General features: G+C 39.9%; 1 protein-coding gene across 1 annotated transcript in view; it reads right to left on the bottom strand.

Annotated features, from left to right (window-relative positions):
• The window catches only part of LOC124593853 (voltage-dependent T-type calcium channel subunit alpha-1H-like), a 452,274-nt gene that overhangs the window by 39,246 nt on the left and 400,074 nt on the right, over positions 1-12,954 (bottom strand). Inside the window, exon 26 of the mRNA XM_047132201.1 lies at positions 12,208-12,500. Within this exon, the coding sequence (XP_046988157.1) occupies positions 12,208-12,500 (293 nt within the window). The remainder of the gene's footprint in view (positions 1-12,207; positions 12,501-12,954) is intronic.

Below are 12,954 nucleotides of genomic sequence, written 5' to 3'. Positions count from 1 at the left end.
CTTACTCGCGAACATGAACATTTTGTTATGTGAGACTGATTATAGCAACATTTGAGTGAGCTATTCTAAAAAAAAAAAAAAAAAATCCATTTGTAAACATTCAGTGAAGGATAACTAATAATTACCATAAACTGGCTATGGTTATGAATGATGTGTACACATGGACTTTTCAGACTTTGTAGATCTTAGAGTAAGGCTTGGTAGTAACTGGTGTATGCAAGCTTACTATAATAGAGTGAAATTTTATGTACAAGAATACTTTCATTTAACTATTAATAACCTTCCACCAACAAAACAATTTTTAGTGTATGACTTGTGGCTACTAGGTGTACAACTGCTTTTTCTGTAGCTTTCTCAAACTAAGAACTGCATTTCAGTAGCTTCAAGGAAGTGTGCATGTGAAAGGAGCGGAACTTCATATGCCGCAGGTTCCCTCAGTCCAAGTTGTTACTCCCCTGTAATATGATGGTGATTTACATGGTACAGGGATTAATTTCCCATGTAAGATAATGCTGCAAGAAGACAAAGAACTATGCAAACATTTGGAGAGGCAAGGGATACCTTGCGTATACCATGGCCATCCAGAGAGCAAGTAGACACCAGTGTAGTTATCCTCTTTGTTAAGGGGTCTGCTTCCATAAAATTTTAAAATCAAGTGTTACCACTGTGATGCAAAGCTGTATTTCCTGCCCCAAACGTGGCATTTTAAATGTCAAAGTTTCGCACATATGTGTTCTCAGAGTACATACAGCATGGTTTGGGGAGACAGTGAGGTCCACTTCATGGAAAATCATCATGTGCACTATCATCTGTCTGTCTCAGTTGCAGGGATCACTATCCAACCCAATCCCCAAAGCATCCTAACCTACTCACAAAATGCTAAATCTAGGAACTGAGAGTCACAGACCATCTCTCATATTTTGAATCCCAGAAAAATATGATCACTTGTATCTAGCTTCACTGATATTGACCTTTGCAACTGCTGTGGCTGGTTGTCAGCAGTATCTTAGGCACTTACCCCTTCCACATAAACATCCAGTACCCACAGAAATAAACTTGACGCTAGGGGCAATAGTCCTTCCCCTCTCATAGTTTGAATGGAACCACTTCAGCCACTTGCCTGGAGAGGCAGCATCCTCCTCCAGCACGTACCAGTGACATGGCTCTCTTGCATGAACCCTTTTTCTGGAAATCTAGAGGTCAGAGGCCTGACACCAGCCAGTGGCTGAAGGAGTCATAGACTGGGAATCTCATCGTTGCCTGCTCTTTTTCCATTCCTATACCCACAGCGGATAAGCCCTCAGAAGAACCTCAACTGCCAAACGTCATGAAAGAGAAGAAGAAGTCTTGGAAAAAGGCTGTTCTAGTGACCCCGGAGGTGAGAGGTTCCCCCATGCCTGTGGATTTCACATCAGTGTTCGCTGAGATTGTTCAACTGCCTACAGTGACAGACAGTATGCTGAGGTATAAACTGTCCCCATGGTGCCTTCATGCCTAACAATGAAACCATCAGTCTGATGATCCAGTGGAACTGCAATGGATCTTACTGTTACCTGCTGGAATTAACTAATTTCCTCTTGTTCTGTGATCTGTGTTGTTCACCAAGAATACTGATGACCATTCCCCAACTCTTCAAGTTACCATGAATACTGTTGGAACCACACTGGTCCTGAGAGAGCATCTGGAGGGGTTTGTATCATTGACATAGATGTCATCAGTGAATGGATTCTGCGAGGCCTCCCCCTCTCCGTGCACCATATTGGAAACAATAGCATTGTGAGTGTTAAAGACCAAAAGACCCAAGAGTTCATCATTTGCAACATTTCTTTACTTACAGGTGGGGCCACTGCCTGTTCTGAGATGACCATCTTAATCCAACAACTTTCTCCCCTCCCCCTCCTCCTTTCTTCCACCTGGGTATTTGAATGCACACTACTCCCTGTGGGGAAGTACCACTTAATCTGGTAGGGGCCTTCTGATTAACCAACTTCTTTCTGGTCTCAATTTGTGTCTCCTAAATTATGATACTCCCGCCTGCTTCAGTAATTCCTGTGGCACCTTTTCAGCACTGACCTTATGATGTTTTTCCTAAATCTCGTGACTTCACTGCATTGATCACTACACAATGATCTGCATGACAGTGACCACATTCTGGTGATCCTGTCCATTGCCTGTCATCACCTGACAGATGAATTACCATGTTGCACTCTTCAAAAAGCCAATAGGCAGTCAGTTGTGTACTCTGTCGTCACCTTCGCCCTCTCTCTGTTAGATTGCATCCATAAAGTTGTGGGAGACATCTCCAATGTGATGAACTGCACTGCTGGAACTGCTGTTGCCTTTCTGCAGTCTCCCTCCACCACCAGATAGTACCATGGTGGACCAAAGACATTGAAACAGCTATTCAGAATCATTGAAAGACAATGCAGTGTCTCAAGTGATATTCTTCACAGACCACCATTCTCATTTGTAAGTGGCTTCACACTAAGTCTAGCTATCTAAGGAAACACTTCCTTCAGGGCATACACATATCAGTTCTTGCGGAACACCTTGTGACTGACTTTGTGACAGCATTAGTGTCCTCTTTCTATCTGGCTATCTACAGAACACATAAAGGCAAATTGACAACATCCCCCTATCCTTCATCCACACCATTCCGAATTATATAATGAATATTTCGCTGACAGGGAACTGCTTTGCCACATGATGTGGCCCCAGATGCTGATTGGTATTCACAATCAGATAATCCAATATCCAAATGTTACTCAAGGACTCCACCAATTTAGAATATTCTACCATATTTGGGTACAGCATTTTTTCCCTTCGCAGTGGGGAGATAGTGTCAATGTCGTGATCCTTAAGCCAGGCAAAAAATTCAACATCCACTGACTAACAGCCATCAACCGATTAGCCTCATTAACACAAACTGCTTGAAAGGATGGTAGGCAGCTGATTATGCTGCATACTCAAAGCATGGGGCATTTTGTTGCTCTATCAGTAGGTTTGTGGGAAGAACTATCCACAACCAATCATCTGATTATGTTGGAAAGAGCAATCTAACAGGCTTTTTCTAAATGCTGACACCATAAAGCAGTCTCTTTTAACCTACACAATGCATATGACACAGCTTGGAGTCACTACATTTTACTTTCCTTCCATGACTGGGGCTTTTGAGGCTCTCTATTAATTTTTATTCATCAACTTTTATTCCAGTGGCTATTTGGGTTAGAGTTGGTACAACACTCAGCTCCTTGTGGGTCCTAGCAAATGGCATCCCCACAGGACTCCATGCTGAGTGTTGCATTCTTCCTCATCGCCATGGATTGGCTAGTAACCTCCATTGGCCCACAGGTATCCCTCATCTTATATGCCGACAACTTCTGCATTTGGTAAAGCTCCCAGTCTGCAGCCTTGGTTGAAAACCAACTCCAGGGCATCATCTGAAGGGCATCCACTTTGATCCTTTCTCATATTTTCCAACTCTCCTACAAAAACATGAGCCATGCTCTTTTGATGATGTACCGCTGTACATTCTGACTCATAAATCCACTTGGAGAGCCATCTCTTGGACATTTCTGCACAGTCCCCATTTTAAGGACTCCCCTTTGATAAAAAAAAGCTTGCAAGGGCATCCCATAACGTGAATTATAGACTAGTTTCATGCAATACCTTAAAACTCTCTGCTTTCTTGCCCTCTCCTTTTTGGAATGTGGAATGAGGACTGAGGCAGCTGGTTTCCCACTTTTATGTCAGAATCTTTTAAAGGAATCTTTCAAAGAGGAACGTATTTATCTTTTATGTGCTTCGACAGGAGCATTTTTCAGCTGCTTCCCTTCTTTCCCCTTTTACAGCAGGGTGCACTGCTTATATAAAACTAATTCTGTTGATCAGTAAAGTTTTAATGGTTTATTTATACACTTTGACACACGTACATACTTTTCCACATATAAGTATACATAATATAAAAATGGAAATTAAGTCCCATGCTTCTTTACAGAGCATAGGGGAACGATGCGGGAGACCCGCACCGCCTTACTAGGCAAGGTCCTAATGGAGGTGGTTTGCCGTTGCCTCCCTCTGACCGTAATGGGGATGAATGATGATGATGAAGATGACACAACAACACCCAGTCATCTCGAGGCAGGAAAAATCCCTGAACCCACCGGGAATCGTACCCGGGACCCCATGCTCGGGAAGCGAGAACGCTACTGCGAGACCACGAGGGGCGGACATACATAATATAAGGTTAACACAAAACTGTTTCCCATCCAACGCAAGTTCACTTTACACTACTTTACATTAAAATGCACATTTTTAGGCTACAAATTCAGTACACAAAAAAATCTGATATCTGATTTGCAACTACAAAGAATTTTGAATGACAAAATAACTTTTGAAAGGTGCTTACACTGTCAGGTGGCACAATCAATAACTTCCAGGTCAAGACTGCCTGTATTGCCATGAAGTGCCCATTATACAGAGATAGTGCATCAACAAGTTTTATTGGTGAAAAATGGCAACTAAAAACATAGTTTTGTGACCTCAGAACTCTTGCAATGACACCAGTGCCTTCGCCATTATGGCAGTTAAAACTACAATTACATCTCAGGCTGGATATTATGAGTATATTTTATGTGCATAAGTACAGTAACTGTGAACCTCTGGATATCAGTAATGTATAATTATATCAAAAAAGTTTCCAGGTTTCCTGAGAACATCATTTTAAGAACATGTAATAAAAATGTTGATGATTTGCCATGAATAGAAATTATAGAAGTGGCCACCCCCACAGTTGGTACTTTTAGTACCTAAACATCATGGTTCTTCAGGATTTTCTCAGGAACTGCACATGAACTAATAGGGCTTTTATAAGTCATCTGTGGCTCACCCTAGATCACACTTAATACAACAGGACCAACCGATTTGCTCAATGTGCCTGGGCTGGAGGAAGTGTGTGTGTGTGTTTAAATTTTGACCCTGTATTGTAGGATACCTATAGTATGACCATCCTTCTGATAGGTATATAAATGGTAACAAGGCCACAGTCTATCCAGAACACTTGAACCCTTATCTCCACAATGAATAGAACCCAAGATATAACTTTCTGAAAAGTCGCATTTTCGTGCATGCCTTTTTGAAACATACTGGTACTACGCGCTGTCATGCAAGGATCGATTTCCTGCACCTGTTGAACATACATGGAATGAAATAATGCATAGGCAGAATTTTGACATAATTCATGCTAGTGATCTATGGAACATGTATGGACCTAACTTTGCCTTGGGAAGAATAGACATAACTGCTGTCTTTACTATATTAGAGCTTAGCAGAGAAGCTACTCCAAACATTGAATGGTGTAATTAGTAACAAAAAGAAATGCTAGACACTGTCTATATGGCTTACATATCAGGCAAAAACTGCAGTCAGTTTCTGGGGACTTTAGGATATATCTTTCAGAATTCAAGAACTGTGGAATAAATTTGAAATCTAATAGCATTCATTCAGCGTATCATGTTTACAAAGAATGAGTTCAGCTTCATATGTATATACTTCATGAAGACCACTCTCACTTTTGTGGAGAAATTCATTGTTCCCATGTAATATAAGTATAAAAGAAGTGTCAAACAGAACTGATAGTACAAAACTATACCACACAGAATTTTCATACACTTCTACATTGAAAATATTTGTATCAGCATCTATACTCAGCAATTCCTGTTAAGTGTGTGTCAGGGCTACATTTTATCTCACCACATGTGCTACTCAGGGATAGAGCATGGGAACAGTGATTTCTAATTTGTCTCTGTGTCAGCTGTTGTCAGTCTGATTTTACTGTTCCAATTTCACCAGATAAGAGTCTGAAGAACACTAACATTCCAATTTGCAAACTAGCTCTGGGGGGGGGTTACCAAAATAATTTTTGAAAGCTTTTATATGCCCTTCAGGTTTCTGCCTTTCTGTTTTGCACCTTGTCTGTTATGTTCTCAAATGAGTCAATGAAGCAACTGGCAATTTTTGTTGTCCATCTTTGTATGTGCTTGATGTTCCCTGTGAGCCCATCCTTCAGAACTATTTCAGTATAGGCCATTATATTGTTTTCTGTAAGCAGTCTGGTTTATAATGTACTGCAGTTTCCCAGAGGCACCCAGAAGGGGAGGAGGAAATGAAATTAAACATCAGGGTTGAGGGATATTTAATGTTGTTTCAGTGACTACAAAAATGAGTCAAATTTACAAAATTTGACACTGTGAGCCCACTTATCAGTGTGACACTGCACTCCCTCTGGCCTGGATGCTTGCCCTGATTCAGTTGGGAAAATATTCAAGCTGAGCCTTGATATGTTGGGTACTGGCACTGGTATAGAGTTGACCTCCTAGCTGGTCCCATGCATCTTTTATCGGGGACAGATTTGGGGATCTTGCTCACCATGGAAGTTCCTCAACATCACTCAGATAGTTCATAGAGACATATTTCCTTTGTGGATGAGCATTATCCTATTGAAAAGTGGCACCAGAATACTGTTAATTGAGAGGTAACACATGAGGATGCAGGATGTCCATGCATACAGTTGTGCCCTCAGAATTCCCTCAATCATCACCAGCCAAGACTTGATGTCCTACCCAATGGATTTCCAGACCTTGATGCAAGGAGTAACATCAACGTGCCTCTCCATAACTTTGGAAGAATGGAACCTCTCCCCGGGTCACTGTCATACTCGCCAATCATGGTCATCCACATAGTGAAGAACTACAATTCATCACTGAAACAACATGATATCATTCATCAGCAGTCCATGCTTCATGGTCAGAGTACCACTCAAAATACAGCTGTTTGTGTTGTGCTGTTAATGGCAGCCTATGCGTGGGAGGCTAATGCTGGAATCTGACTGCTGCTAGTCACCAACCAATGGTGCAGGATGACACAAAATGTTGAAGGGAGTGCATTACTTGTTCTTAGATGGCAGGCACTGATGTGAAGGGTTTACAGTGGACTTAGTGCACACTATGGTGATCCTCCCTTGTGGTGAACAGAAATGCTCAACTAGAACCTTGATGACGAGTATGCCAGCCCTCATGTTCCCATCTGGTCACATCTCTATGCCCCTCCAATCTGGATATTGCATCGTTTGACCCTGTGGCCAAAGGGAGACGCACAATGAGGCCCCTTTGAAACTCTATCAGGTGCTGATAACACTGTCTCACAAGAGTATGTCGCATCTCTCTGTCCTTCACAGTGCTCACTCAACATCTAACACTATCCAGTCACCTATTATATACCCACTATCTTTGTAACACCATCAAACATGAATAATGCTAACACATATTGATGGCTGTTCTAGTTGCTACAGAACTGTATCTCTAATTATTTACATACAGGGTGTTTCAAAAATGACCGGTATATTTGAAACGGCAATAAAAACTAAACAAGCAGCGATAGAAATACAGCGTTTGTTGCAATATGCTTGGGACAACAGTACATTTTCAGGCGGACAAACTTTTGAAATTACAGTAGTTACAATTTTCAACAACAGATGGCGCTGCAAGTGATGTGAAAGATATAGAAGACAACGCAGTCTGTGGCTGCGCCATTCTGTACATCATCTTTCTGCTGTAAGCGTGTGCTGTTCACAACGTGCAAGTGTGCTGTAGACAACATGGTTTATTCCTTAGAACAGAGGATTTTTCTGGTGTTGGAATTCCACCGCCTAGAACACAGTGTTGTTGCAACAAGACGAAGTTTTCAACGGAGGTTTAATGTAACCAAAGGACCGAAAAGTGATACAATAAAGGATCTGTTTGAAAAATTTCAACGGACTGGGAACGTGACGGATGAACGTGCTGGAAAGGTAGGGCGACCGCGTACGGCAACCACAGAGGGCAACGCGCAGCTAGTGCAGCAGGTGATCCAACAGCGGCCTCGGGTTTCCGTTCGCCGTGTTGCAGCTGTGGTCCAAATGACGCCAACGTCCATGTATCGTCTCATGCGCCAGAGTTTACACCTCTATCCATACAAAATTCAAACGCGGCAACCCCTCAGTGCCGCTACCATTGCTGCACGAGAGACATTCACTAACGATATAGTGCACAGGATTGATGACGGCGATATGCATGTGGGCAGCATTTGGTTTACTGACGAAGCTTATTTTTACCTGGATGGCTTCGTCAATAAACAGAACTGGCACATATGGGGAACCGAAAAGCCCCATGTTGCAGTACCATAGTCCCTGCATCCTCAAAAAGTACTGGTCTGGGCCGCCATTTCTTCCAAAGGAATCATTGGCCCATTTTTCAGATCCGAAACGATTACTGCATCATGCTATCTGGACATTCTTCGTGAATTTGTGGCGGTACAAACTGCCTTAGACGACACTGCGAACACCTCGTGGTTTATGCAAGATGGTGCCTGGCCACATCGCACGGCCGACGTCTTTAATTTCCTGAATGAATATTTCGATGATCGTGTGATTGCTGTGGGCTATCCGAAACATACAGGAGGCGGCGTGGATTGGCCTCCCTATTCGCCAGACATGAACCCCTGTGACTTCTTTCTGTAGGGACACTTGAAAGACCAGGTGTACCGCCAGAATCCAGAAACAATTGAACAGCTGAAGCAGTACATCTCATCTGCATGTGAAGCCATTCGGCCAGACACATTGTCAAAGGTTTCGGGTAATTTCATTCAGAGACTACGCCATATTATTGCTACGCATGGTGGATATGTGGAAAATATCGTACTATAGAGTTTCCCAGACCGCAGCGCCATCTGTTGTTGAAAATTGTAACTACTGTAATTTTGAAAGTTTGTCTGCCTGAAAATGTACTGTTGTCCCAAGCATATTGCAACAAACTGTGTATTTCTATCGCTGCTCGTTTAGTTTTTATTGCCGTTTCAAATATACCGGTCATTTTTGAAACACCCTGTACCTGCTGATGGTGTACATGTGTCTAATCTTACATTGACATACAGCCATATCTTCTGGTTGATCACATTTATTGTCAGGCAGTTGATACATAACAAATGAGTTTTGGAAGTATATTGCACTGATCAATACCACAACTCTCAGATCATTTAGGGCAAGTAATCACTGAGATTTCAATTAATGGCAAAATTACAATATCCAAAAATTGTTAGAAGCAGTTATTTCTACCTTTTGAAGAATATAAAATATAAATTACTATGAAACAGCAATATCTAATTTACAGAATTTGGTCAATTGGTAGGAACGTCAGAGATTATCATATTCGGTTGTAATTAACATGTAATGAAGTTATATAATAGAATGCTACTCATTTTCCTTCTGTTCACCAACTTGAAATAGCATATGATCTTACACTGTCAATCTGTAAAAACAAATCTATGTGAAGCAAGTCTTTAATTTTCAAAGTAATTCAAATAATCTGCAAAATAATGCAGCCTTAAAGATGTCAACAAAATTATCAAAAAGTACTTTTAGTCTGACGCACAGAACTGCTGTTTGTACTTGTACAAAGATCTAATTCTATTCCTTAATCCACATAGCATGCCAAATGGACCAAGGATATGAATCCAGTTCTCAGGAAGGACAATGAGCAGATATTAGGTTAAGATTTCTAAGCTGCACCACCCATTTAGACTGCTCACATTTCATCAAATTTAAAAATGAAGCAAATTTATATCATTTCAACTGTAGCAAGTTTACATAAATTTATTTTGTTTAAAGTAGGAGATGGTATATCATAGTGTGATTGGAATATCTGGAATAAATTTGAGTGAAGCCTCACACAGTGTAGTTTACAATATCGTCAAAAACTGAATGGATATTATCATTATTATCTGGTTATATTTCCTATTATGTTGTTACGTTATGTGCAAAAGCCCTAAGATTCAAATCAGCACTATACAATACATCACACTTCCTTGAAAAACATCTTAAATTCATTCTTCACTCTTGGATGACTAACTAGGGCCTATCAAGTAGTCCTCAATCCAGTTGTGAACCTGGCTAGATATCTTATGTAGTAGGTATTGGTGTAGTACTAAACTAAAGGTTTCTGAAAACATAGAAACTCAGAATCGAGTTGTATATCTCTGTTTATGGCTTTTAGGATGTCACATCTGCAGAAAATGATAACAACAATCTAAGGGAAAGACAGATTTCTACTGACCGTAAAGATGACACATTGAGTTGCAGACAGGCACAAGAAAAAAGGAAAAGGTAGTTACATATTAACTTTTGGCCGAAACCTCCTTCAGAAAAGGAAACACATACACATTCATTCACACAAGCAAGCACACCTCATACATGCATTATTGCACTTGAAGTGTGCTTGCTTTTGTGAATGAATGTGTGTGTATTTCCTTTTCTAAAGAAAACTTTGGCTGAAAGCTAACGTGTAACTGTCTTTTTGTTGTGCCTGTCTGGAACCCAACCTCTCATCTTTACAGTCAGTAGCAATCTGTCTTTTCCTTAAGTTGTTCATATTCTGACATGGAATTCCACTGTTTTTCAGATAGGTTACAGTGTCTGCACTCATAATATGTTCTAAAACATCACTAGAGATAGAAGTGGAAATTAGGACAATAGCTCAGTCAATCACTTCTGCTGTTCTTGTTGTAGATAGGTGTGACTTGGGCTATATTCCAGTTCCCATGGTGTCTTTTGGAATTTAAATGTATAGAAACATTCACCAAGGTGCTTGGTCAGCGGAGGCTTTCCTGCCATTTTATGCAATGGCATCTGCTTCCTCTGCTTACAGTTTTGCACTCAGGACTCCTTAATGGTATTGGAAATTGCGCTTATACTGAGTTAATATAAATGTTCATAGACTTGATCTGTAGAGCCCAGTACAATATTTACAGATTTATTGTGTTGCACTGCATTGTATTTGACAATTTTTAGTTCAAGTGTCATCATTCCTGTTTACATGTCTGTATGTTTGTCTACAGAACATATTACAAAAAGACTGTCTGATAACTCTCAAACTTTCATGCATGTATTTTCTCCATTACTTATGGATGTAGTTATTTTGAAACTCCTAGAATGAAATGAGAAAGGATCTCAGCAATAATAGAAATTCTAATAATTACCATTTCAATGAAAAACAACAATACTAATTACAGCAGCTCTGACTTCTGCAATACCTAGTCCAAGAACTTATCAGTACTACGATTAAAATTTTTTGCAGTAGTTCCCTTCGGTGTTGACACAGATTGCCTATCATGATTTTCAAAGTTGCTAGGCATCCTCAAAGGCCTTTTCTGTAATGATGATTAGGTGCCCTTTTATGTCTCTTTCATGCTTCCACTGTCACATCATTTCAGTACTCTTTTTATCTGGAACACTCCTTAGTTCAGATTCATTATTCCCTCCCTTCACCCTTGCCCTTGGTGAATGCAGTGAGCATGGCATGCCTATGTGGTCCAAAGAAGCTGGCATACATGTCTTTGGTCTTTGGAATCTCGTATCCAGATCATACTAAAAACAGAGTTATTATTGTCAATAATTAGAATTTAGAAACATGCTTCAAATTTTCTGGAAAACAAGCACATGATCATTCAGTTTCTTCTGCTCACTGCATAACACTTTGAACATCAGCCTTGCACTCAATTCCTCATCTGCAAATTTAAGGTTCAAGTTTTTATGTTCAGTACTTTTTCCATCCCTACAGTCTCTACTATCACTTATCTGTCACTTCAACAGCCAGTATTCTAAAATTTATGCTTATAGCACATTTTGTCCTAAGATTTATCACTTGATTGACATCCAGGATGGACTTTTCCTTCAGTCTCTCTTTGACCCATCTTGAACATCATGTGCTATTTCAAAACTTATGACTTTGAGAGGCACTACACTCCTAAGGCCCACTAAATATTGGCAATACCTCACTTGTGGTTATGAGGAGCACCATAAGAAAAACTGATGGTGTATTTATTACTCAATGGAACATAACATCTTGAGCTTATGACTATAATCTGTTTTATATTCTATGAGAATTACGGATCCTGCGCAGACATCCATATCCTTCTTCCATCATGTTACCCAACTGTGTAAATTCATGTTACCATACTGTGTAAATGTAACTAAGAAATATTAAAATGCTATGAGACTGGAAAACATAATTTTTCTGGAGATGAGTGTAATGCACGAATAATAGCAACAACAAATTAGTAAGTGACAGTGCATAGTTATTTTATAGTCTGCAAATGAAACTTCAACAGTTTACTTGCCTGTTTGTGTGATTCTTCCAGATGTTTCATTAGCACAGCAACGACAACATTCACAAGCACAAACTGTGCCATAAGAACAAATATAACAAAGAAGATGGGTGCTATCACTGTCGAAACACAGCAGTTTCTGACACAGTCAGCTGAATTGTCACAGTCTTCACGTAATGTGTCTTTCATTATTCCATTCCAGTTGTCTCCTGTAGCTACACGGAACAGAGTGAGAAATGCCATTCCGAAGTTACTAAAGTGTGCATGTTCACCCAGTCCCTGGCATGGTCTCTTTTCGCTGCATTCTGTAAGATATAAAATACTTTGAACTTCTGATCTTTCAAAACTTGTTTTCGTGAACTGTTTAGCTAAAGTTACATTAATTATATCAGTCATATATTTAAACTGCAACTAGTGACTGAAATTTTTATGCAAGAAGATATACTTTTGACTCTTTTTCACAAATCTTGTTCCACGTTAACTAGGTTTTGATATAGATAGCAATTTTCAACTAGATCATTTAGAACCAACCCTGGTTACAAAGGATAAACTTTGTGTGAGGAGGAATAGGATAGATGTTTATTGTCTCATAACCTACCATTTCAAGTTATTGATTTAATGTACAAGAAACTTGTCAAAACACAAAAATTGATTAACAGTTTTTCTTAAAATATCTTTAATATAATATACTGTACTGGACACATAACTGAAACACAATAATTTTTTTAAAAAATAATGAACTTTAATTCTAAGTATGTG

Source organism: Schistocerca americana, chromosome 2, assembly GCF_021461395.2.
Source record: "Schistocerca americana isolate TAMUIC-IGC-003095 chromosome 2, iqSchAmer2.1, whole genome shotgun sequence".
In the NCBI taxonomy this organism is placed as follows: Eukaryota; Metazoa; Arthropoda; class Insecta; order Orthoptera; family Acrididae; genus Schistocerca; species Schistocerca americana.
The sequence above is the reverse complement of the archived record's forward strand: the minus strand, read 5'-3'. Positions and strand labels throughout refer to the sequence as shown.